Source organism: Molossus molossus, unplaced genomic scaffold, assembly GCF_014108415.1.
Source record: "Molossus molossus isolate mMolMol1 unplaced genomic scaffold, mMolMol1.p scaffold_m16_p_1, whole genome shotgun sequence".
Classification (NCBI taxonomy): domain Eukaryota; kingdom Metazoa; phylum Chordata; class Mammalia; order Chiroptera; family Molossidae; genus Molossus; species Molossus molossus.
In genome coordinates this window covers 166,153,422-166,181,081 of record NW_023425344.1, presented here as the reverse complement: position 1 = coordinate 166,181,081, position 27,660 = coordinate 166,153,422, and the positions used below count along the sequence as shown (strand labels likewise).

General features: G+C 41.4%; 1 protein-coding gene across 5 annotated transcripts in view; it reads right to left on the bottom strand.

Moving 5' to 3' along the window:
- NPAS3 (neuronal PAS domain protein 3) overlaps positions 1–27,660 on the bottom strand; it is an 872,889-nt gene that overhangs the window by 728,736 nt on the left and 116,493 nt on the right. For 2 of the 5 annotated variants that reach the window (XM_036265119.1, XM_036265112.1), the window contains exon 2: positions 26,401–26,490. The exons of the other annotated variants lie outside the window; for them this stretch is intronic. In XM_036265119.1, coding sequence (XP_036121012.1) covers positions 26,401–26,490 — 90 coding nt within the window. The remainder of the gene's footprint in view (positions 1–26,400; positions 26,491–27,660) is intronic. 5 annotated transcript variants of the gene reach the window in all.

Sequence of the window (27,660 nt, the reverse complement as noted above, 5' to 3'; positions counted from 1 at the left end):
GAGAGAGAGGAAGGAAGAGAGAGAGAGAGAAACATCAATTGGCCGCCTCCTGCACACCCCGTACTGGGCATCGAGCCCGCAACACTGGCATGTGTCCTGACCGGAAATCGAACGACCTCTCAGTCCAGGGGACGATGCCCAATCCACTCAGCCACACCGGGAAGGCAGCTTTCCGTTTTTTAACCAAATCCAGCCTTCTGTGCCGTCCCTCTGGCTAGGCCCTCCCTCCTTTTAACTAAGGCCTTCCATGTCTGTGGCATACGGATCCAGGTTTTCTTATCAAAATGATTATTTTAAGAAACACAATCAGATCCAAGCACTTTTAAACTTCAGTCACTCCAATTCTCACTGGACTCGCCCAACCCTCTCGGGCCAGCCACAAACCAAGTCACCACTACTCACTGAGTACCACCTGTATTTATAGCACAATTCTCCTTTCCACGGCATCTTTAACAGTCTTGATTTCGCAGTGGCATGACCACTCATTGGGGACAATTGATGTTTTCATAAATCTTTAAAGAGAAATCACTGCAAGGTCGGCCCTCCGGGAAAGCCCTATAAATCAGCCTAAGGTAACAATGTAAGTTTGCCCTCCAGAGCATTCCATTTTGCTAGCACCAAAATAACCCAAAATACACAAGTGTGCCCCAAGGACTGTCATACAAAGCGGCTCAATACAAACTGATTCATGGACACCAAAGGCTGCAAGGAGGTGTTTCCCCTTGGCCATGAAACTAGCCGCGCTGCCCAGTTCTGGTGAACAGCGAGGGGAGAGCGAGAGAGTGCGCGAGAAGTCACACCAGGAGTCGGTGAACCCTGGACAGCAGCGAGCCTCCAGCCAGGCTCAGCCACAGGTGCAACAGGTTAACCCAGGGGACGTGCAGGTCCGGGAGGCCATCATCAACACGCAGCAGCTGTTGGACACATGGGCTGTTTCCAGATCTTAGCTATTGTAAATAGTGCTGCTATGAACGTAACAGTCTGAGGAACAGGGTAGACCCAGAGACGTGGAAGTAGGGTACAGACTGACAACCCTCAGAAGAAGGGGTGGAGGGGTGGTGAGGGGAGGGAAGAGATAAAGCACAGAACTTATATTCATAATCAATGGACAGGGACAACAAAGCTGAGGACGGGGTAGGGGGGATGGGGAGGAGGGTGTCAATGGGGGAAAAAGGAGAAACATCTGTAACAAAAATAAATTAATAAAAATTAAAAAAATGTGGCAGCTGTGCAAATGGGCCACAAGCTGGGGGAAAGGCCTAGTGGTGTTTTCTTCTCACTTGGCTAGCAGGAAAGTCTCTGTTTACACAAAACAATCTCTCTGTGGTATGTGGACACCTACAACAATGCAAGGTGGTAAGTTAAAATGCGAATTGCAACAGCTCCTGCTGATCGGCTGTTGATTGGCTCACATACACTTCAGTATTGAGAATAAGCTGAGAAAAAGTTGGCCTCTTTCCCTCTTATACTGGGAGACAGTTCAGTCCTATGGGTTTGCGTTGACTGCTTTGTGCTCTTATTGGTAAAGTTCTAAAGTGACAGCAATGATTTCTCATCTACCATGTGATGAGTATGTTCAAGCAACACATGACCGCTAGTAATGCTTTAAAGCAAAAATGTTCCGTGGACAGATGTGTGTAGGGAGATGCTACATGCACAGTTCCCTTCGGGTAACTTCACTATGTGCCTCAGTTCCCCAGAGATGTGTATTACTGGTAAAGAAGCCCCTTAGTTTCCTTTCACCCAGCGTTGACCAAACCACCACTCATTTTTCAAATAACACCTATTAACAGCCCATGGAAAACCCTTGGGAAACAGTATTCAGAAAGCAAAAGCAGATGAGAAGAAAAGATGATAATGTTTCCTGTTAAGCAAGGCTTGACCAAGAACCAGAGTCATGTGTAAACAGAACGAGCCAGCTTTTAAAGATTGCAGGAGCCCCCTGATGGACCCCCTACATGCAGCCTCTTCTTTCAGCTCCTACAAGCTTCCCCTGCGATGTCACTTCCCACGCGAAAGCTTCCCAGGGCTTCCGCCTTCCCGGCCGCGTCACAATGAGACCAGGCTTTGCCCAGTTTTGCCTCAAAGTTTTTGTTCATGAGGCTCTCTCATCTCCCGTGTTTGCCCCATGCCCCAAAGCCTCTGAGATGAACTCATTTTATTTTCTTCTATAGAGATTTCCTCCAATTTTCACTAATTTCACTCTTCCCGAACTTGACTCTTCTGATTAGTGGGAGGGCTCACTGTAGCACCCAATTCCATATCTATTCCCCTATTTGCTATTGTTTATTTCCCAACTATGTATTTGCCAATGTATTTTGGTCTTTCTTTACTCATCTGAAAAATTAGACTGAACTATGTGCCCATTTCAATATGCCGATCTTATACATTGTCTTCCCAGCAACACAATATGTAACTTTCTGGTGGATAAGAAACATTTAAAAAATGGTTTTTTTAAATTTTTGTTGCCCAATGATTCTATACATATAACAAGAATTCAGTTCATGAAAAAGCACGATTCAGGATTCAAGGTAGTGAACCTTGAAAATACATGTATGTATGAGGTATGTGTACGTGGGAATTTGTTCTGCTCTGGAAGGACAAAAACATGGCTATCAAATGAAAGCATTTTCTGTATAAATAAGTATTTCTCCCCCCAGTGAAGAACAGTACTGCCAAGAACACCACAATAGGTGCAGAAGAAAGCCATCTAACGGTCTCCTAGCACCGTGTATCCGAATATGCCTGCACAATTACTGGCCCCGGCAAACTGGGGTTCAGACCCCCAGAAAAGGCAGATATTACCAGCAAAATAGCTTATATTCAGCATTATAATTCTAGAGGTCTCATATAACTTGTTAGAAATCGTGGTTTAAGTAATTCCCAATTCTTTTCTGACATTAAATTTAATTAACTCTGTAAGAGAAACCCTTAAAGTAATTTGCCAAAATTTTATGGTTTAAGACACATATGAGAAAGGTGACATCACCCATTTGTGTCAAAAAATTCTTTCTCCTTATTTTTATGTGACTTCTACCAGTAAGGAAGCAATGCCGGGAAATACTAGTTTGCTCTCCAAGAATTTCTTTTGATCTCACTTTAAATAAAGTAGACTGGATATATCGGTTGTGTTACTTTAAGGTTATTTCATTCATAGAGAAAAATTCTCTGATAAAAATCTTACAGTTTTGTTATGTCTTTCTTAATCTGTATCTGACACCCTATGACTTTTAGAAATCTATGGTTCACATGGTTCTAATGTTGGGTAGGACATGAGTGTGTACGTTTCCCAGTGGTTCTAAGCAGAATGATCACTCTAATGATTACACAGACAGCAATGCAGGCATCTCTCTAGAGAAGGACTCATCCCAATATTTTGGGAGCCAATTCAAATGTAGTCTTCAAACTCAGAATAGACAGGAGAATTCATTTTGTTTCTAAGCCTAAAGCCAAATAACAACTACCTGCATATTACTAAGGAAAAAGTGCTCAATTAACTCTACCCTTGGGATTTTGAAGCAAATGTACATCTAATATTTCTCTGATTAGTCACAGTTCCATCATCCAAGTAACAGGACTACATGTATTTCCAATGAGGATTCTGGCAGTACAAATAAAGGGTATCTTTCATATAAACTGAAGCCAAAAGGGGGAAAAAAGACCTGCAATATTTTGAGCAAGCAACACTGACTCAATTTAAAATACTATTTAAGGTACTATAAACTGTAATTAAATCAAGGCTTGGAAGTGCTAAGTAGAAGAAAAGTGTTAATTAGTAAATTAGTAAAAATGCCATTTTTAGAGTGGAAAAGTTTTCTTTTACACTTTTGAACATTTACAAGAAATTCTTGTTAAGGTACAAGTTGCAATATTTATGGAAGCTTGATTTATGCTTTCTTTAAAAAAAAAAAAAGTTTACACCACCTTTTTTCCAATGAGCTCACTGTTCTGCAGAATACAAGTCTTTTTTTTCCTCAAAGAGCAAAACAATATCAAATCGAATGTAAGGCATCAGAGAGAACATTCAAATACAGGGCACAGAAAACATCCTTGGCGACAGAGCATCAGCAATGCAATCCTCCGATCAGGACTAACACTTGCAAATGATGAATCCAGGGGAGACACAGAGCTGCCTCTGGCGCCTCCTTAGGAAACTTTGTTCAACTGTCACCTTCTTAGTGAGGCCTCTACTGGCCACCTCATTTAAAGGTGCAAACCCCCGCCCTGGCCGGTTTGGCTCAGCGGTTAGAGCATCCGCCTGCGGTCCAGAGAGACCCGGGTTTGGTTCCCGCTAAGGGCATGTACCTTGGTTGCAGTTTGTCCCCGGCCCTGGTTGGTCGTGCGGGTGGCAGCCACTCGATGTGTCCCTTTCACATCGATGTTTCCCTCTCTCTCTCTTCCTCTCCCTCCCTCCCACTCTGTCTGTACAAAAATGGAAAAATGTCCTCGGGTGAGGATAAAAAAAAAAAATAAAAAAAAAAAAAATAAAGGTGCAAACCCCACCCCATCTCTGCATCTCCTCGGACACTTTTCTGCTATGGCCATCTCCACCGCCTGAATCCCTTCATCTATACCCTAAAACTGACCCATTTGCTTACTGTAAGCTAACGCCACGCAAATGTAAATACCACAGGGCCCCGTACCTTTGCTTGTTCTATCCTCTGTTGTATCCCCCAGTTCCTGGCACATAGTAGGTGCTCAATAAATAGTTATTACTTGACTAAATAGCATCAAGCTTCTTTATAGCAGACATCCAAAGTCCTGGACGTCTTTCTGTGTGTGCTTTGAAATGAATGTATAAAAACTCTTGCAGGAAAAAAAAAAAAAAAAACATATATATCACATGCTAAAAATTGTTCTTATAAAGTTATATACATTTTAAAAATAAGTATCTGGCATGTATATTCAGTTGAAAATATTTTTGTAAGTAACATATTGCTTTGGACTCATCAGATAAAGATGAAAGGCAAGAATTTTGCCAACAGTGTTTCTTGCTAATATTACTCAGTTATGCCTGTCAGCTCAGTATATTGCATATGAAGGATATCTTGTTAAAACAACTGTTGAAGGCAAGTTGTGTCGTACCAGCCACCCTCTGTACCCTATGGGAACTCAAATGTTCCGAAGTCTATGTTAATATAATCTTGCTGCTCTGTTGAGCTAAGGCAAAAATCCGTTTTTCAGTGCCGCGTAAGGCTTTAGAAAAGCACCACATTATCTATATGTCTTCCAGAAATGAAGGAGAGTTGCGGTAAGGATTATGCTGAATCAATTTAAGAAGGTAAATATTGTTAACAAATACCATAAAATAACCTGGTAAATGATTCCCATCTCCATTTATCAACTAACAAGAAGTCTGTGCTCTTCTGTAGGTACCGGGTAAGTGGCGTCTGCGGGGAAAACAAAATCCCGCAGCTCAAGGGCTCCTGCCGGCTGTTCCCACGCTCTGTGCCTCCTAACGCAGGGTTCCCTGTGCAGTCGCCACGCACCCCCGCAGGCCGCCCACACCTGTGTCTCGGGAAGTGCGGTCTTACTTTTGCTTATCAACCTCTATCTGCTTAAATTATCCAATGACAAAAGACAAAGAACACTGATTGTAGGTTTGGGGGAGGAGAGAGTGATAGAACGACAGAACAGATTCTCTCTCCTAACGACAGATATGCCAAGTCTGGTGGGAAGGTCCGAAAACGTAAACACGTGTATTATTTACAAAGCTGTGTGCAGACCAATGCTGATGATTATAGAAATAGACACAAAATTGTGAATGATTTAAAAATCGAGTTTCATTTTTTTTTAATGTAACTCAATCTGATTCCACGGATTAACCAAATATAAAACTAAATCTTAAAAGGTTAAAAGTTAAATAAAATACAAATTCTCATGGACTCTGTTAAAAGAGTTTACTAAACATTTACCGAATTGTAAAGTTATTTATTAACATTCATTGTATCATTGCCTCCCTAAACAAATACTTTAGGAAAGTTAAATTAACTTACATAGTTGTAAGTTCGCCAGTCTATGCCAGCTCAGTGGCCAGTATTTAGCATAAAGGATGCAGCTTTCTAAGTGTTTCTGTTGACTGATAGAAGCTTCGATAAAATATGCTCCTGTAATGACAGGCAGGTGGACGAAAGAGACTGGGGCAAACTCAACTAAGAGAATCTAGCACTGCCCAGCCTGAGTGGCTCAGTGGTTGAGAGTCTACCCACGGATCAAGAGGTCGCCGGTTCGATTCCCAATTCCCAGTCAGGGCACATGCCCAGGTTGTGGGCCCCATCCCCAGTGGGGGGCATGCAGGAGGCGGCCAATCAATGTTCTCGCTCATCAAAGTTTCTATCCTCTCTCCCTTTTCCTTCCTCTCTCTCTAAAATCAATAAAGAAAAAAAAATTTTTTTTTTTAAAGAATCTAGCATTAGTTACTTTGGGGATGTCAGCTTCGTGGGAAAAGAAAAAAAAGTCAGTAAGTGTAGGAGACGCCTTAGAAATGAATGAAGGTCATGAAGAGCTTTAATGGTATAATAATTTCATTCATATTAAGAAGACAATGATTTCCAAACAAAGAATTAAAATGTTTTAAAGCAGCGGTTCTCAACCTGTGGGTCGCGACTCCTTTAGGGGTCGAACGACCCTTTCACAGGGGTCACCTAAGACCATCAGAAAATACATATTTCTGATGATCTTAGGAACCAAGACACCTCTGTCCGTCTCCAGGCGGGTGGGCATATGCAGATACGCCCACATACAACATGAACTGTATTAAAGGGTCGCCACATTAGGAAGGTTGAGAACCACTGTTTTAAAGTGATAGCACTAAGATGCCTCACATGCCAGCCAGCTTCCCTTTCAGAATACTCATATCCTTAAATTCATCTAACTTGATAAAAACGTAGGACTTGATGATGATCCTGGCAGCCCCAATAGTTTTCTTTTTAGAACTCAAACATCCTTTGTAGCAATAACTACACAAAACCTTAAAAGAGTTAAGTCAGAATTCCTACACACACAAACACAAAACCCAGTGTAAAAGAACTCCTGTCAGAATTCCTACAAAAACTGCGTTAGCCCTGGGACCCTTGTACCCCAATAATTAATGTACCATTATGATTTAAAAGGGGAAAACCTTTATGTTACACAACGGAACGTCTCTCTAGAGAAGTCTGTATATTGAGGCAGAAAATAAAGTATAAGACTTCCATTCCAAATTCTAAGGAAATTATAATTAAAATGTGATTTTTTTTTCCCCTTCTTCTTCTGTTATTTATCTAGATGGGGTAGGAGTCAACTTAATAAGGGTGAGACTCTTGGAGTTCATAATAAACAGATGAGAAAAACGTTATGGCAAAGCTCCCCTCGACATGGTGGATACCAAAAAGGACTTATCGTTGCACAGGTCGCTTCTGCCATTAGCAAGGCACCTACGTCGTCCTTCTCACCAGTGATCTGTCTAGGAGACGGGAGCATCTTTATTCCCACACCATCACCTGCAGCATGAATGTGTTATGCTTGAATGGCACCTTGATCCATAGGCAGCATTTACTAACAAACAGAGCTGAAGGTCACTATTTGTTGATCGCTCGTTTATGTTACCCATCCCTGGCCTATACTGTTGACATGTATTTGTTTCTTATACAGGAATATTCATTACATGGTGGTCACTTCTTCTAATGAACCCATCTCTGAACCATTTGGGGCTATCTATTCATGCCCCAAAATGTTTGCTCCCTCTTGAGACCTACCACTACATATAATTTTTTTTTTAATCCTCGCCCGAGGACATTTTTTTGATATTTTGTTCAGATAGAGTGGGAGGAAGAGAGAGAGAGAGAGAAACATCGATGTGAAAGGGACACATCAAGTGTTTGCCACCCACATGACCCAACCAGGGCCAGGGACAAACTGCAACTGAGGTATGTGCCCTCAGCGGGAACCGAACCCAGGTCTCTCCAGACCGCAGGCCAATGCTCTAACCACTGAGCCAAACCGGCCAGGACAATGCATATAATTTTTAAAGTATTTCCTGATTGAATGTGTTGAAGAACGTTGGTAATCATGTAGACTACAGCTGGCATACTGGACCTAAAACAGTGCTTTTCAAACTTTCCGGTCTGCAAGTCGCTTTCATGGGTCTGGAGATCACATGATCCCTCTACCCAACCTTATGTTCACAAATAGCCCTTCCATATGTCTTGAAATAGTGAATGCTTCTGCAAATAGAAGATGGATACAGTCTTCTCACTTCTTGAGTATTATAACACTCTCACAACATACCTCATCCACTCCATGCAAACAAATAGGTTTAAAAAAATCCCACTTACTCCACTATTCTTCAGCCCAAACCCTTCAGTACTTCCAAACCCTATAAAATGCCAAACCCAGATTCCTGCCTTCTTAAAGGTCTTACCCCTTCTTACTCCTAGTCAAACTAAACTACACACAAACTCTAGTTTCCATCTTCCGTCATGTACAAACATGGCTTGTTCATTCCCATCCACATGGACCAGTTAAGGTTCCACTTTACCCAAGAGCTTCCCAAACCCCACAGCCATATATGATCTTGCTCCCTGGACTCACAGAGAACTGAGAGATTCGTACCATTCTCAGGGCACTTGGCATGCTCCAGTCCCTTGCCCTGATTTAACTTCCTTCATACTTTTTAATCACATACGTACGTACCTGCAAATATTCCTCCCTCCTCAATCAAGTATAAACTGCATACTGTAGGAATTCTGGATGCTCCGTTTGTCACTGAATACCTAGGGCCTACAACAACACCTGGTGCTTAGTAGGTATTTAATTAATTGTAATATATCTTCGTTCCCTTGCTGGCCTGCAACTTATTGGAGATTGAGGAATGTCTGTGGTTTCTCAATCAAATGATACATATTTCCTTGACAAATGAATACTTGTGTCTGAACAGAGCCAAATACCTTTCTAAACTACTACATCCTCCCCCAATATACTGCATTTTCCCAAATAAAACATCAAGTTGTCTAGTAACTAAATTGGAATATTAAAAGCCAGCAATGATGTCACCATCATTTAAATAATCCTTGTCTAATGAATAACATAAAACTCCTTTGGGGTTGTAGAGATTGTTAGGACATTTTAAGAACTGAAATGCATATATTTCTATTTTATGTACATAATCTTTAATTTTCTTTTTTATAACTAAAGTACCAATTATAATATGGGTAACGCGTCTACACAAAAACTGTAGTGCGCCAAGGTTCCTGTCCCATAAAGAGAGACCAGATGTTGAATTCACGAACCATCATTTGAGGAAACCAAAAGGCACCATCTCTGCGGTATACCATGGGCTCATGTCTCCGCCCAGCCCTGCCAGGTCCGCCCTGACCCACAGCACTTCCTGCTACTTCAGTTCTAAACAAAGATTTATGTCAAATTATGTTCTAGTTTTGTGGTGTGGGTTAGAATGGGACCACCTAACACATGTTCACTTGGAACGTAATTTAAATTAGATCCTGGGTCCCTGGGGAGAGGCCGGAACAGCAGCCCTTGCTTTAAATGACGTAAGTATTCAATGCATTTCTATTGTGAAGGCATTTCATATTTGTTAAATTGTATTTTCAACCTCTTGTGTATTCTGCATGCATAACAGGTTTAGGTTTATGCATAACATTTAGGTTTATCTAAATTTCAAAATATAATACAGTGGTTTCTAACACATTACTTTGTAAATAATACTTGTATAGTTGAAGCAATTTTCTAAATTAAATTTTAAATCCTTTCCTTTTTGGGGTGGTGGGGGAGGTGTTCCCATCAATTAGTCTAGAATGTTACCATTAAAAAGCAAGATTAATAAAGTCCATTGCTTATTTAAAAGCAAAATTGAAACATTTTTTTAAAAAATACCAACATGGAATCTCTTCCTCAGAAATATGTTAAGGAGAGTTTCCAGTCATTAGCATAACACTTTATATTGTACTTCTTATTGACATCATTTTCAGAATAAATTTTTTTTATTTTTCAGCTGTTATTTTGACGCGCTTGTATGGGCTTAACACTACGTGACACATAAAATTAAGACTCTATTCAATATTCTTTATATAGATTTTGTTGCTATCGTAGTTCATAAATGTTAAACAGCAAGTAACAATGGCATTAATCCATCTAATTAAGTAAATTTAAAATGTTGTAATTACCCATTTAAAAATGTCATAAAATGTCTACATTTTAACTATTGCTCTAGACTGAGGATAAGGAGGAGGTAGATTTGCACTGCTGTTATTGGTTGTTTTAATAATCTTAATTATTGTACTTAGTTTTCTGAATATTCCTGTATCTCAAAATGATTAAAAGATTCACATATTTATTGTAAAACATTAACCTTATGAAAACATTTTGGAATTGCCTTTTTGAACACAGTTGTGTCTCTCCTAAAGATGCATGGACAATCTAATCATGGTTTATCTGTATCTCTTTATGACCATGTAAGAGTTGACCTAGAAATCTTTGAGCAGAAAGCTACCTTTTCCATTCTTTCCCATCTGTCTTTTTACCAAGCTCCATGCATATGCTTTGATGAAAACTCAAAAATATTAATAATGGCAATGGTGTTGTTCCAAATGATAATGAACCATTAATTTACCATGAGGTTCAATGGTTGGATCAGAATCACTTAACTGCAAATTGATTCTAGAACAATGTTCTGGGTAAATGTGTCATGGAGGCAACCTGTGCCCATTAGGTGGTATAAACCAAATCTAGGGAAGTGAATAGATGCTGAAATTACTTCTTTTCAGCACACATTAGTAAGATCAAATATTCATTTTCAGTCTTCCCTGTCTAAATGTTCTTATTAGAGAAAGATTTCTGAATCTGGATAAAGAGAGCACCCATACTGCTCTATAATTCAGAAAGTCATTCTAGCCCTAAGCCGGTTTGGCTCAGCAGTTACAGCACTGGCCTGTGGACCGAGGGGTCTCAGGTTTGATGCTCAGCCAAGGGCATGTACCTGGGTTACAGGATCAATCCCCGGCCCTGGTCTGCATCGTGTGGGAGGCAACCAATTGATGTGTCTCACATGGATGTTTCTCTCTCTCTCTCTCTCCCTTCCTTTCCTCCCTCCCTTACTTCCACTCTATCTAAAACTCATGGAAAAATATCCTTGGGTGAGGATTAACAACAACAAAAAAAGTTATTATAAATGTGTTTTAAGTTAGTCATATCTGCATAGTACAAAGTCCCTCTTGAGCATTCTTTGTGCTTCATCATCTTAAACATCTTGCATTCCTACTGTGCTTATCACCACGTTGGCTCCCCGGACACCTGCAGCCAGCCCGGCACCGCAAGGACCAGGTACAGAGCCAAGGACGCAAGCACAGTCTCCAACCACAGCTTCATGCTCTGCCCCTGCCAGGTGCTATGATCATGAGTGATGTAGCTGGTCTGACTGCAAGCTACTTTCAAATAATGATCCACAAAGTTAATCAAAAGGGCTTCCCTGTTCAATATTTACCTGTTACTCATTGACAGCGTCTGCATTGCCATCTAGGGTGTACAGAATGGGACCAGGAACACTGAGCTCAAACAGAACCTGAGTGCTTCGCGGAAGTCCCAGGCCCAGAGACAGCAGAATTGAGCTGCTCTGCAAAGCAACTCTGACACCAACGGTGTCGGCGCCACACACGGCTCCTTCCTGGCTGCGGGGGCCAGGTTAGTTGCTGATAATACAAGGGATGAAAGGAAAAACCATCGCAAAAGGGGGGGGGGGATATTAGGTATCAAAATATAAACATGGAGGGAAAAATAGTAATTTCCTGTATTTGGGCAAAAAAATAATATTCCCTTCTTGATGTGATCTCCTTGCTTTTATGTACTAAGAAAGTCGTATCTATTCTGAAAATTATTTTTCTCATTTTAATACATATTCAACATTTTAAGCTAAAAAATAATAAGAAAACATTGATTTTTTTTTTCTGTGTTAGGTATTTAAGTGCTGTTTGCCAGTCTGTCAATCAAATATACCCAGAGAGGATGCTGACCAGCCTGTATGTCCACCCCCAAAGGCAGACGGCTAATCAGACTGATAATACAGTTCTCTCGTTATGTTTTAACCATCAGCTAAAAAGCAATGCTTGCTGCAGACCTTATTTTTCACATTAGCCATGTAACCCGGGTTTAAACATGGGTGTTTAAGGGAGGAAAGTCACTCCAAATGTTAATCCTCTTTTTACGAATTTTTCCTGAACACTTCCTTAGGAATGGTAAACACGATGTGAGCACTTACTATGTACCAAGCATTGTTTTAAGTACTTTACATGTATTAGTTAATTTACTCAACCATAGGAAGCCCTGTGAGAATATCATCATCATTTCATACATGAGAAAAATGGGGAATCGACAGCTTATGCAATGGGTTCAAGATCGCCCAGCAAATCATGAACAGAACTAGGCTTTGAATACATCAGTTTCCATCAAAGCCCATGCATTTATCCACTGCCTTCACGTTGCTTGTAACTACATTCCGCACGACCAGAGAAATAAGACAATCAGTGGCCATTATAGGACCTTAGGAAGTTTGTGGAAGTGAATCAGTGAATAATTATCTTTAAGAAACTTGCCAGCCTATGAAAAGATATCACACACACACACTTTTATCTTTTAACTTCTGTTAACTTAGTGCCATGTCTCACGTCTCAGTGTATAAGTTCCTAAAAGGTATTTATTTGCATATGTACGACTGGTTGCTACCACACACGCGACACAGAGTAAACGAGGCCTTAGGATTTCATCTTGGACTCAGTATTGACTTCCCACTCTCCTATTGCCCCCCCCACCAATCCACTCCATCAGGAAATTCCACTTGCTGCTCCTTCAGACCACATCAGAATCCAAATTCTTCCCAGCACCCACTTCCACACCGTGGTGTGAGCTACCTTGGCCATGGTAGCAATTCTCCAAGCTGGCCTCCCTCCTCCACCCTCACGGCCCCGAAGCTCAGCGAGCAGCTACACTAGCTCTAAAGAGTAAGTTACTTCTCAAGCCAAAATCCTCCCCACGCCCCACTTCAAGTGGCGGGCCTGTGTGCTGGCTCCGCTGCCTCTCTGACCTGTCGCCTGCCCTCCTTGCTCCTTCCGAGCGGCGGCCTGTGGGCCCCACACGCATCGACTCTGCAGCTTCAGAGCCTCTGCAACAATGGTTCGCTCTGCCTGGAATACCTTCCCCGGCTCCCTGGGAGCCCAGCGCCCTCATCTCCTTCGTCTTAGCTCAAATGCCATCTTTTAAAATGGGGTCTTGGGCCCTGGCCAGTTTGGCTCAGCGGTTAGAGCGTAGGCCTGCGGTCTGAAGAGACCCGGGTTCGGTTCCCACTAAGGGCACGTACCTCGGTTGGGTTCGGTTCTCACTAAGGGCACGTACCTCGGTTGGGTTCGGTTCTCACTAAGGGCATGTACCTTGGTTGCAGTTTGTCTCCAGCCCTGGTTGGGTCGTGTGGTTGGCAACCACTCGATGTGTCCCTTTCATGTTGATGTTCCTCTCTCTCTCTCTCTCTCTCCCGCCCTCCCACTCTATCTGAACAAAATATCAAAAAATATCCTCAGGTGAGGATAAAAAAAAAATACTTAAAATGGGGCCTTGGGGACAGGGCGGGGAGGGAGAGGAAGGGGGGAATCAGCGGGGGGTGGGGGGGAGGGAGAAGAAACATCTATAACAAAAATAAATTAATTAAATAAATAAATAAAATGTGGTCTCGCCTATTTGAAACCATACAACACATCCTCACCCAGCACTACGAATTCCTTCTCAACCTTCTCTATTACTGTTCCATGCCAAAGGCCACCCCCTAATCGAATATATCATTTACTTAGCTTTTCACATTGGTTGTTGTCGGCCTGTCTCCAGTGCCCTCTAACTTTGAGTTTCTGGTTATAGACGGTACCCAGTGAAAGTGTTAAATTAAGAGAGAAGCCCTGGCCGGTTTGGCTCAGTGGTTAAACCATCGGCCTGCGGTCCTGAGAGACCCGGGTTCGGTTCCCGCTAAGGGCGCGTACCTCGGTTGCAGTTTGTCCCCAGCCCTGGTCAGTCGTGCGGGTGGCAGCCACTCGATGTGTCCCTTTCACATCAATGTTTCTCTCTCTCTGTTCCTCTCTCTCCCTCCCACTCTACCTGAACAAAAAATGGAAAAATGTCCTCAGGTGAGGATTAAAAAAAAAAGAGAGAAAAGAAACCACTGTGGATGGAGAAAAGGCAGAGTCAGTGCCTGTAGTTTGCCAACCAAGAGTTAACCGAATATGTTTCATGGACAGGAGCAGAGAGTTTGTACTAAGAACTCTCTTGGGGGAGAAGGGGAGGCTGAACGCAGACTAGAACAAGACAGGTGTGTTTTAAACACTGAGTTAATATTCTAGAAGCCACGTGGTGAGGACAAGCATCTACGATTCTGAGCAAGGAAATACGTTAGAAACAGTATGTTAACTTGGTAACTACTTAGAAGGTAGCCCAGAAAGAAAAATGTTTGATTCTCTTGCATGGTATTTGTATACAGTAGGACTCACGTGTTTATTTAACATAATCAAACTGAATGAGAAAGGGGATAAGACTAATAAGGAGACTGTAACAACCTAGGCATGAAATTACAGCTTAGACTAGACACATGGGAATAGAAGTATTTCTTTAAAGAAATCGTTCTACCAACAGGATATTTGAGACAAGAGAAGTGGAATGGAAGAAGATTCCACGAGTAAGCCCGGATGACTAGAAAAATTAAGATAAAGCAAAAGTGGTACAGGGCAGCAGAGGATCAGCCTAGGAAGATAGGAGCTCTGTTTGGGGGAGGCTGGGGAACAGCACTGTCCTGGAGAGAGCCGGGGACCAGGAGAGCAAGGTCTCACTTTGCAGACAGGTCGGGTCATTTCACACACCACAGCTGTGTGAAATTCTTCAAATCACTTAACCTCTTTTGTTTGGTTGGTAGGTTGGGTTTTTTTTCCATGTAAAATGGAGATAAAACACACTTGAGTGGGTTGCTTTGAGGATTAGTTGGCGACGTCTGTGGAAGTCCCCACACATTTCCTGGTCACTGCATATTGGGGTTGATGTGAAATGGATCACAAGTACAAACGTCAAGTACTTTGGGAATGTAAAACTCCAGCTTGGAAAGAGGTTGAGGGCTTAAGATGAAAACTTGAGATGCATCCATTTCTGTGTGACAACTGTAGTGTAAGAACAGGTAAAATGTCCAAAGGAGAGACCTAATTGCCCCCATGCTGGAGAATACACTGATTTTCACAGAAAGGGCACTGGTTGTGTTTTTTTAAATGACTAATTTCAAATACGACAAACTTCCCTCTATAGGTAAGGCTTTAAGTTCCTTGTGGTCTAATTCTTTTGCAGAAATAGATTTCAGTCAACAATTCCTGCACAGAAATGGATGTTTTCCTGTCGTCCAGTTGAAAGGGAAAGAACTACTGGGCCAGACTGACCTGGATTTGTCTGCGATAAATAGTCACCCGATGAAACCTCTCTGAACCTTCATTTTCTTGAGTGCAAAATGAGTCTGTAACCTACCTACTTCAAACATGATCCTTTGTGTCAATGACAATAATGCCCGGAGACCACAGAACACCGAGTTGCAACCCGGTACTTCCTTTCCGTCTGATTTCAGCCTCATCGACGACTAACACTTAGTTCAGCTTCGTCTGTATCTCCGCCTAGGGCGAGCCAGCCAGCCCAGTGGCAGAACTCCCTGTCAAGAGTTAAAACTTCTGTTGTCCCCAGAAAGATCACTGTAGCCTCGCAATGAAAGGCTTTGGCATCAGTGGGTATTTCCTTCTGATGGCAGAATAAACGGAGCTGTATTCATTCTATTCCGGCTCTCCCAGAGCCTCATGTTTTGAGAACACACTGTACCCAGCAATCGTCTGCGTCCTGCGAATTTCTCCTGGACAGACCCAATAAAGGTATTCGTGGTGCAAGTGAACCAAACTTGCCACGAGCTCCCTGCAAAAATAGACCTTACTTAAAATCTGCTGGTCCATACTTTTGGTTTTCTACTCTTCTCTTCCTGAGGCATTTCACAAATGCTATGATATAGTCTTTTTTTTTTTTTTTTTTTTTTATCCTCACCCGAGGATATTTTTTCTTTTTTGTACAGATAGAGTGGGAGGGAGAGAGAGGAAGGGAGAGAGAGAGAAACATCGACGTGAAGGGACACATCGAGTGGCTGCCACCCGCACGACCAACCAGGGCCGGGGACAAACTGCAACCGAAGTACGTGCCCTTAGCGGGAACCGAACCCGGGTCTCTCCGGACCGCAGGCCGACGCTCTAACCGCTGAGCCAAACTGGCCAGGGCTGATATAGTCTTTTTTCTTAAAAAAAAAATTTAGAAATTTAAAACATCCAGCGTTCTTTACTCCTACCAGCCCCATAGAAATTGGTACTAGCTTTGGGCAAGCAGCATCCAGAAAAGCAGGTAAACAATCTTCCTATCAAATGAATGTGTGTCTCCAAATTTTTCCTTGAAAAAACCTGGTGACATGAACACCACCGCTTTCGCTGCTACTCCTTCAAGACCTAGAACACCTGATGAATTTCTCCAGAGGCTGAGAATCAGAACTGCTGCTCACCCCCCCCCCCCCCCCCAGGGCCCTGGAGCAGAGAGGTGCTTCCTGGGAAGGATTCCACTCCCCTGGAAGTGACCAGACTTCCCTGTGAATACTGTAAACAGGTCTTCACCAGGAGATGCAGCTGGTGTCTAAAACCCACAGGACAGGTGGCTTGGTGCCTGCCAGAGCCATGCTGACTCGATCTCACTCCTAAAACAGTTTTTTTTTTCCCTTTTTTTAAGTGGAGCTGGAGAATGGGAACAGAAAGAATCATCAAGAAGACTATGCACCTCCTGGTTTCAAGACCAAGGCATGCAGTTGGCTGTACTTCACTCTGAGCGCCCCTGACAGGCAATTGTCAAGAAAATGATGCTATTACAGAAGCTTATGTTGGTTGAAATACAAGTGATGAAAACTGCTAATGAGAAATGGGTCTCTCCTCATTGGTACATGTCAGAGACAGAGCAAAGAGTGAGGCTGTATATAGAATCTAATACATAAATACTATTGCATTTAGTATTTAGTGCAGGGATCCTTTATAACTGGGCTGGGGCAGGGGGACTGGGTTTCAAGTAAGATGCAATGATAGTCTATTTAATCACATAAATCTCAAGCACTCAGTCCCAAAGAATCCTCACACTGATATGTGAATCACAAAAGGTCTTGAATTTGCCAATGGAAAATCACTCAAGAATGCTTTCCTTACAGGCTGGTCATTGAACCAAAATCCTCACAGGACCCAGACCTCTCTCTGCTTTCAGAACCAGATCAAAACATCTCAAAGCTGAACACAGTAAATAGAATTCTCTTTTTAAGCAACCTAGAGAATGACACAGCAGACGTGGCATGTGAGAGAATGAGTTTGTAAAGCAGCCAGAAAATTCCATCTACTTCTCATACATATACATATTCTGACCTAAAACAACAACAACAACAAAAGCAAACACCTATTTTTCTTTAGCCCACCACCCTTCTTACCATTAGATTCATCCTGAAATTTGAAAACTATCTCCACATTAAAATGATGGGTTATCTAAATACAAATTATTGGGGTGGCAGGGGAGGATTTTTCTGCTGAAAGTCTTAACTAATGCCACTGATGAGTATATTACTAGTTCTTGCCGGAAGGAATTTAAATTCAAACAAGAGAATTAAAATCCCCCTAACAAGAAAGTGGTAAAAATTCAGAAAAAAAAGATACCAACTACACCAGGGAAAGATAAGTCATGTAAGAAAGGACATCTCGGCAGAACATGGTTTCTATCCAGACGTTGACTATATGGAGCTCCTGCTCCCTTGGCATACTGGATCCTGTACAAGTTAGAACACTTGGACCAGAAATGTCCCCACTGAGGCCACTTGTGGATGGACTCACAAGAAAATACCTATATGCGTGGATGTATATCTATCTAAACTGATATGCACATAAACATACACAATAAATATACATAATGAATTTTATTTTGTTTAAGGACAGACACCACATCAACAGTGGCTGCCTATGGGTAGTACAATTACAAATTACAATGATGTTTTCTTTATGATGACCTGTATTTCCTAATGTTCCACAATAAAAGTGTATTGCACTTCAAAAAGAGCTATTCCAAGAGAAAACAATAAAATTAATCTATGAACCCCCATCCACCAACCCAGAACCACGGCACTGAGCCCAGTGCAAGGAAATGCCAAGAATCTCCCCTCAGTACAAGTTTGAAGGCCCAGTGCAGTGCACTCAATGAGTTTCAACGTTATACAAACCCAGGGCCATTTACTGAGCAGAGAACAGGGAATTCCTTGAATTAATGATGGACAAATAATGCATGGAAATTAAAGTTCTGGGTAGGGTACAGTTGAAACTATAATCTCATCTCTTTGCTGCTGATAAAATTATTAGGGAGGAAGAAGACTTGACTTGGAGTAGTAAACAACACAATATACACGATGTATTATAGAATTATATACCTGAAACCTATATAATTTTATTAACCAAGGTCACCCCAATAAATTCAATAGAAAAACTATTAGGGGAAGGTGTGCTTATTATATACTTTCTCATTAAAGAGGATAGATAAATCCTGGTGCTTTTTTTCCTATTATTAGCACACTACTTATAATAAAAAATATTATGATCTATGTTGTTTAATATGTATAAGAGGCATTCCCACAATATATTTATGTATTTTTATAGGGAAGAATATTTTCTTAAATTTCCTAAGAATTTGAAATTTTCTGATACATGAAATTAATTTAACACAGATCCTGAATATCCCCTTTAATGGAGAACTGTACTTTGAATGCTAGGAAAATGTAAATTCTCACAGTTATAGTACATAACACATAATAATAAGTGGCTAATATAACAATTCAGGATGCATTCTTTTAGCAACTTTAAATTCTTCAACATTTTTATAGTCAAAATGGCCTATCTTGCAGGAGGTTGAATGTTTATTTCGATTTTTCAAACAAGAGCTCTATGAGATGAACAACTGTACCCCAAGTTAGACGGGAAGAGCAGCCCTCAGTGAATACTTACTGTATGCCAAGCACCATTCATACGCATTTGTGCCGTTTAGACCTCAGGCTCTTGAGTCAGATAGTCTGAGGTCTAATGCAGGGGTTTGAACTTTTTCTGTCAAGGGCAAGACAGCAGCCATCTGAAGCTTTGTGACCCACATGGACTGTCATCACTACTGTGTGACCATTGAGCACAAAATCAGCCATAGACGATGCATAAATAAATGGGTATGGCTGTGTTCTAATAAAACTTTATTTACAAAAACAATCAGGGAAAAGTGGGAGCAGATAGGGCCAGTGAGCCATAGTTTAGTGATGCTAATCCAAATTCCACCATATCCTACCTTCTCAACCTAAGAGCTAGTTCAGCTCTGGAAGCCTCTCTTACCTGTCCATGGTGGTAATGGTCATACCTAGTGCATAAGCTTATTATAAGGATTTTTTTTAAGTAGGTTAAGCCATTAGCCCACTGCCTGACAGCAGTATCTGGTAAAAGATTAGTAATATTAGTCATTACCACCTTCATCGTCACATTGACCCTCAAAATGTCTGAGTTATTTTTACCCCCACACAGAGATAAGAAAACAGAAGCTTCAAGAGTTAAGTAACTTAGCCACTGTCCCACATCTAATAGATAACTGTAGCATTGGGGTCACACTCAGACCTGATTCCAGGACGTTTAACCATCTCTAGCAATGACTTAAAATACTGTGTGGACTTGAAGATCTCTCAAAAGAGGTTGCTCACCGCCAAAGACTAAAGCATAATTCTTCCCCTCTGATACATACACTAAGTTCAAAAATTTACTAAAGACACACTTATACACTCAACACCCAGAACAAACTTCTCTTCGGGGGAGGAGAACTTATTAGAACCATATTTTATGTAGAACTGTCTGTTTGCTGTATTACTTGTTCAATCTGGCTCAGCACACGAGTCCCGGCCTCTCTGAATCGGCCCGCGAGCGATGCTGAGCACGGGGTTCAGCAGCACGGGGTTCAGCAGCACGGGGTTCAGCAGCACACTGACGGAAGGTCCAGTCCCTCTGGTCCTCGCACCTTGACCTTCACTTTCTGTTCTCAAGCTTCTCGGGTTCTCACACACACTGCAGGTGTGTCACTAACCAATTATTTTCAAAAATCTAGGCAGTCCCTTCTCTCACGATGAAAATGTACACTCTGGTGAAGCCAATTAATATTGTGCCATTTCCAGCCATGCCTCCTGTGCTGTCTGTTTTCACTCGCTGGCATGCATTTTCACCTTGAACTACACGTGGTCTGTGAGGAGCAAGGCAGCCATGAGCACCTCCAGCTCGGAAAAGCCAGGAATCTATAGATAGATCCTGAACTGGATTTCATATTGGGAGAGTCCTCCAAGATGCTTATCCATTGAATAACTTCAGACTACAAACACACTGTGATTGCAAGTTCTTCCGTTTAAAGCACACTGAAGGGCCCTGGCTGGTTTGGCTCAGCGGTTGGAGCATTGGTCTGCGGACCAGGGAGTCCCAGGTTCGGTTCCCGCTAGGGGCATGTACCAAAAATAAATAAATAAATAAATAAATAAATAAATAAATAAATAAATAAATAAAGCACACTGAAGGAGTTTCTACACAAAGGAGAAACCGAGGCTATGGGCGGTGGGCAGTTCCCCGCCTCAGGTGGAATGTACTTCCAGAGCGATTCTCTAGCATGAGGTCTGTGCCCCCTCTTCCCCTCCTGAAAACCCCTCTGGGGGCTCTCCCAGGAGGACAGTCCACACCCACGCCTCTGCTCCCCCTTCCTCTCCAACCTCCACTCCGAACATGTACCATCTGTGATCTGCTACACCAGACATACTTACCTCTAAGCCCAAACCACTACCTCACGTACTCTTCCCCCAAATCAAGGATCTCGCCCACCATGAAGATCTTGGGGCCCACCTTGACTACTAAAAATAACCTTTCACGCGCCACTTCCCTTTGCACTTGGGGTACCGCCCACGCAGAACCCCAATTACTTATTTACATCTCAGTCTTCCAGGCTCCTGGAGGCCAAGGGTTTCCTTAGTCACCTCTCAATAAATCAGTTTCTGTATAATGGCACCTGACCCATGGGTGACGATCAAAATGTTTGTTAAACGAATAAATGAATGGCATTTTAAGCTAGTCTGATATTAGCCCTAAAATAGTACACTTTCTTGCCATCCATGCTACCAAGCTATGCTACTTCAAGTCATTTACAGGCAAAATCATTGGCGTGATGCTAAAATTCACTGGGAGAAACCACGCTGAGGTCTGAAAAGCCTGATGTGGAAATTAGAATTCATCTCGTTGTTGAAAGGCTTGAAGCAGTTCTTGCTACAAAGTTCATTGTCTGTTTAACATGCAGATTCTATCAGAGCTCTTTATGAAGAGTTCATTGTATATTTCTCTTTTTTCAAGTCTTTATTTACTGGTCCAAATACAATGGCATAAATTATTGTAATGGGAGGAGGAGAAGACTGTATAATAGCGATCAATCAATCAGATTGAACATCCATCCAAAGAATTTGCTGCTGTTGGAGCCTCCTTGACCTTTCCCTCCCCTTCAGCACAGGTGACCACCTATCCCACCCCCACCCCCTCCCCCTCCCCCCACCCCCAAACAGCCTGCCTGATGAGGCACCTGTCCTGTCCCCCTAACTGGGGGAACAGGTGCGTGTGGTAAGCACCCTGGCACCACACAGCTGGTTGAAGACTGCTCATTCCTCCTTCACTCATTCTCCTCTTCATATCCCTGGAGCATCTTAATCCCTCCTCTCTTCTGAGGCTGAATCTTCCCATTTCCAAACCCATGCTTCTTAGGCAAAGCAGCCTTAACACTGTACTGAGTAGGAGGATACCTACATTCTGGGCTTGTTCTTTTCAGGCAGGGGAAGAGACATCACACACTCCAATCATACACGTCCACACCCCACCAGCTCCAAATGAATTTCTCCAACCCCCTTCTTGTGGTGTCTGAGATTATTCTGTTAAAGAAGACTCCTTTTCCTTTGAATTCTTTCACTTGGAGTTGCATATTAAAATGCCAAGTGGTCCTTAGAAGAGTAACACTGTCTGCTAACACCTGATCTGCAGGGAGGCTGCAGACAAGAATGCCCAGGGAGACAAGGCCCTGAGCACAAACACTAAGCAGGTATCCAGGTGGAATGAGTTTCACAGGGTGGGGGGGCAGGGATGGAGAGTATAGGCAACAGAGACAACCCTCACAGTGTTGCCAGGGGCCACTTCTGCTTCAGGTGACAACTCTCTAGTCGATTACAAACCCCCTCTCAATCTTGGCTGAACATTGAGACTAGAAACCCTGGGTTAAACCCTGTATTTCAAATAAGTACCACAGTGCCCACTGCAAGGGCACAGCATATGCTCACTGTTAGTATTTAAGGTCCAGTCTCTCCAAGTCAGTCTTGCCTCAATATCGGTGCAATGGTTGTTCTTGAACACAGCTTTAGGGGTGAGCTTTAAGGATGCTCATCACTCCTCTTCACATGGCCCTACAGCAGTGTCCAGCCAGATGGCTGAATGGTGACAAACGTGGAGGCCATAAAGGCCTGTCTCAGATGACTCTTTCCTGCCTAGTTCTCTTTCTGTGTCTATTAACACAGGTGATTTTCCATGGATTTATTGCTATGATTCCATCTCATGTCTATGAAAGTTTCTTTTCCTTTGACAAATATTTTCTGTCTTAAAAGCAATGTTTCAAGTAATCATAGTTATTATAGAGAGGACTGTCATTTCCCTTTTTCAGACTTTATACTGAAAATAGAAAAAAAAAAGGACAATTTTTTTAATTGCAAAGAACTTTGGCATCTCCCAATCAAATCCACTCTATAGCAGATGAGTTCACTAAATTCCAGAGATATTATTGCAAACTATAAAGACAGTTGAAAATGGAGAGAGGGACCTAAAAATCTCAGTGCTTAGCAAAATGACTGCTTAACATAAAACAATGAAATTCGTAAAATATTTAGAATGTGGTTAGTGTTTTTGGAAACAGTGGATTCCTACCCCTTGCCAAGAAATGTAATATCACCAGTTATAACTTGAAGTTTCAAATTGGCCATATCATAAGCATTTATGTAAGAAGTTAGGGTAACTACCATTATTTTATCCTCAAATTATAGACATTCTAAAACAATTAATCAGAGGTTTTTTTTTATTCTTGTGTACTTTAGATTTTCAATATTATTAAAATGACTTAATTTCAACAATTCCCAAAACATCTAAACGCAACCTATAAGATAATATGTTAAAATGTGAGAATTCACAGTCATTGTAAAGCCACAAAATTATAGCAGAAAGAAATGAGCAGATAACAACCAGCTGGGGCCGGGAGGGCACCCATTCTGCAGCATTTTCCAATTTCCACAGTGCAAATACTTCCCCCAGTTTCAGGCTACTGACATCAGTCAGGGATCACAGATGGAGAACCTTCCCATCCAGCGTGGCTCCAGCACATCCTGGACGGGAACAGAGAGTGTAGCCTTTTTACTCCTGAACTCCTTCCACAGATCTGACCATTTCTTTCTTTATAAGCACATATGACCTAACAGCTCCATATTGTGTACCTATGTGGCTCTTCACAATGGCTTTCGATCTTTTATTGGACGTAAAACACATTGTGCCTCATGACCCACACTGTGAACACACACATGTGCAGTTTTATGTGCACAAACGCATAAAACAAAAATAGAACCCTCACAAGATGAAACACACCCTAACTGATTGCAATGCAATAAGAGAATTTTCTGTTTTCTTCCATTTCGTTTTTAAAATCCCAAACTTGGTCCACTAAATTGGATTCATATCCCTCTATTTGGGTAGCCACCCCCCCAAATTAAAAACAGTGCTCTAGTAGCCTCTAAACTCCCTTGTGTCTCTTCCTATGTCTAGTAGTACTTACTGAGGCCCAAGAAGGTAAGTACATTGCCCAAAGATGAACCTCCCATTGTTGGTCAAAGATAACTCAAGGCAAAAGTTCATTCATTCCTCAGATTCAGGATATTCATGGCTAGACACTGGAAGCTAAGGGGTCTTCCAAGACAGCTTCCTCTTCACCGGAAATTGACGGGGAAGTCCTGTAAAAATTGCACTGGCCTCCTTACAGATGCAAGTTCGGCCCGTACACTACACAGAGCCCTCAGAGCGACCCTGCCTGTCGGCCTGGGACGAGGCAAACCTCAGTGCCCACCATTTCCCTGGTAATAACATTCACCCTCAAGAGTGTTGAAAGGATCTTTTTCACAAAACATTTTCAATCTTTGGGAAAGGAGCTCTGTAAATGCTGATTAATAGTAAACATATTATATATTCTATTTCTATATATAATACACAGTAAAACCAGTTTTCTAGTAACCAGAAGCCAAAGACGTAGTTGGAGACAACACGCAGGAAAATACAATCGGAACCCATGGCCTTTCCTCCCTTTCTCATGCACCGCGTGCTTTTTTATAGGTGTTATTAAATGTACACTATACAGTCGTTTCAGGACGATCCAGATAAGCATCCTCACTAAAATACACAACACCATTAATCATCTCGGTGACAGTGCTCCAATTTAACATCTTGGGGATTTCCTCCCCTTCTTCATCATTTATTTGCCAATATTTTCTTGTTATGAATATCCCCCCAGTGACTATGCCTGGCAGTCACAGCTGTGCTGCCTACTGCGCCTACCTTGACTACAAATAACACCAATTCTTTACAGAGCCAGCCCTTGAGATGATACCTACGGTTAGAGGGACAGCCTCGCCGTGGCCTGGATTCCTGGTGGCCTCAGCTGGGCTCCTGGCCTTAAACAGACAAACCTCAGCCTCGAAGCTGATAGTAATTTCAGACACGTGAAACTGGCTTAATTACACACGAACAACAGTTGACTGTTGGGCTCCAATTACTTGAATGGTCAATAATTAACCGCTGCTTTGAGATGGTCCTTAAAGGACCCCCTTCTTATACAATAAAAGGCTTGTTCAGAGTATCCATGAATCACAACAAAGCCGCAAAAGCACTGAAAATTACAGAAACCCGACCACCAAGAGCCACAGTAAATATGACGCACGGAGAAGAATTTTTAAGTAATAATCAGAAACAATTTTGCATTGTGATTATAGCAATTCTGATGAAGAAAATGACACTATCTAAGCAACAGAATCGGAAGAAATAAAGCGATAGCAAATAAATGGCAAAGATACCAGGATATCTGCCCCGTTGGGATCCACTCTGTGTTCGTTTCAGAGAGCAGCCTTCCCTGCCTCCGGGTTTCGCCATGAAAGAAAACGCTTGTACGCAGTTGGAGGAGTAAATGAAAGTAGAACTCACCAGCTTGTATTCAGAAAGAATTTTTAAGGAAAGGGGGTAATTTTTTGCAATAATGAAACTCTATTGCAAAAGAAGTCAAGTTTCTGGACGAAACACACCAAAGGATATCTGCAAAGTATAGCTAGAAAGGTTAATGGCTTCAATGGAATAATGTTTACCTTACTTTACGTTTTTATAGAGAAATATTAATATCCCATAACTTTTCTGAAAAGCATAAATTTTATCCTTTTTGAGAGGACTCCAGTTTAGAATACTGTTTAAAAATAATCAAACAAACAAAAAGCCCAGTAAACCTTTCTTCTTAGCAAAAGCAATGCAGGCAAGCTGTGATACAGTAAAATGCCTTTCCTCCCCAGAGCCGTGCTTACTTCAGAGAGAGTAAAGGCACCTTGTTACCAACAGTGCAGATTCTGTTAAGTAATGGACAAAGCAAATGGTAGCAAAGACAGAGGACTCAACTTCAATTTAACTGTCCTGTAAGGTACATAGTAATTAGCTGCAAAGCTCTGAAATCTTAGCTAGCATGTTAAGTCTGCTACATGACAGTATAATTTGACTTCTTAAAGGATTATGCAAATTACAACTCATCATTCCATTACAGGATTGAAAAAAAGTGACAGCTAATTTATACATAACACACCTTTCAAATCCCTAAGATGCAGAGCACCTGTGCAATGTATTTTGCTGAGATTTTCTTGCATATACGTATTTGTTTATTGCAATAAAAAGAAGCTTACCTAAGAGCTTTAATATAGTCATTTTTAAAAACTCTTAGACCACAATTTCAAAAGCAGTCACATTTTTTCTGTCTTGATTTCAGAGACACATTTTTTTGGTTGTTTATATTTGATTTGGTTTTTCTTTATCCCCACTAAATTCGAAAAAAATATAAGGTTTCAATACAAGGATATTTTTTAATAGCTGGCAACCACAAGCACTGATGCACGAGCCAGAAGGAAGACTCACAAAGATTTCAACATACTTCTGGTAGGTAGATTCACAGTAGATTCCGTCATATCTGTAGATTTTCCTACATTCAGATTGGTTGGGCAGAGGATGCTGGGCAGTTATTCTGTAGAGGCATCAAAAACAGATATACATGACTAGAGGTTCTCTACGGTCAACCGGAATGCAGGATGACAAGTATGTTGAAATTTAATATAGTTTGCTTTTTATGCTTTTCAGCTATATACATCATTGCAATGCGTACATACATTTTAGAACAGTAACTTCCACTTTTATAAACCTGCAGCAGAGAAAACTCTTCAGTTCTTCATCAGAACAGAAACAATTTTTTTTTTTTAAATCTCGGTCATAAAAGTGGAAGAAAAGAAAGACATAAGGTCTAAAGCTTAACTCGCTCTACAATCCCATGATTATATTCTAAAGGAAAGGTTCAAAACAAACGTCATTAGTTTTGCTGTTACAGGATTGTCATTAATTCAATCATGCATTATCGTTGTAGGCAACTGTAAATTAGCTATAAAGTCTTAGTAAAGTTAATCTAGTTTACAGACTTACTCAACATATATAGTTTGTATGCTACTGACTTCTAAAGGACATGATACAGCTTACAGAACCAAACCCAATTAGGATGAAAACGCAAGCGAGACCGTCAGGAGCACGGGTTAGATGTTAACAGGCACCTGAGATGAGCTGATTACAGTGGCTTCAGGTTTCCTGACGGTTAAGCAAAAGGGGGGAAAAGGCTTATACGTACAATTTTCATCTGTGTTACTTAAGCATATAAATTCATCGGAGACTCCCTGCTATAGACATAAACATGCTGAGGGTTTTCTGACCACTTCCTTCAAATGACAATCTCTTCATTCAGGAAAAAAGTATTTTAAGAAATCTATCATGCATTTTAGAGGAAAGTCATGTAATGTAGTCAATACATAATATCAATAAGAGTACCAAGCCCTTCATTCTAATACCACTTTATCAGAAAAGGTAATAGGATATCTAAATCTTTAACATATATATGTATTTAATAACTTCTTTATTATTAAGTAGAACACAAGGGGTTCTTGTTATTTTGTAAAAACTCAGGTAACTGTTTTCAGTTTCTTTGGAGTAGAATAGTGTCTCAATATTTCATAAGGCCCAATATATTTAATGACAATACTTTTAAAATTCTAAGCTCTGTGCTCTACTTTCAAACTTTATTTAGTGCATTTCTAGGATTTTATTAAATACATTTCTGTTACATTCAGCCTGGCCCCAAATCTCTTATTAAATT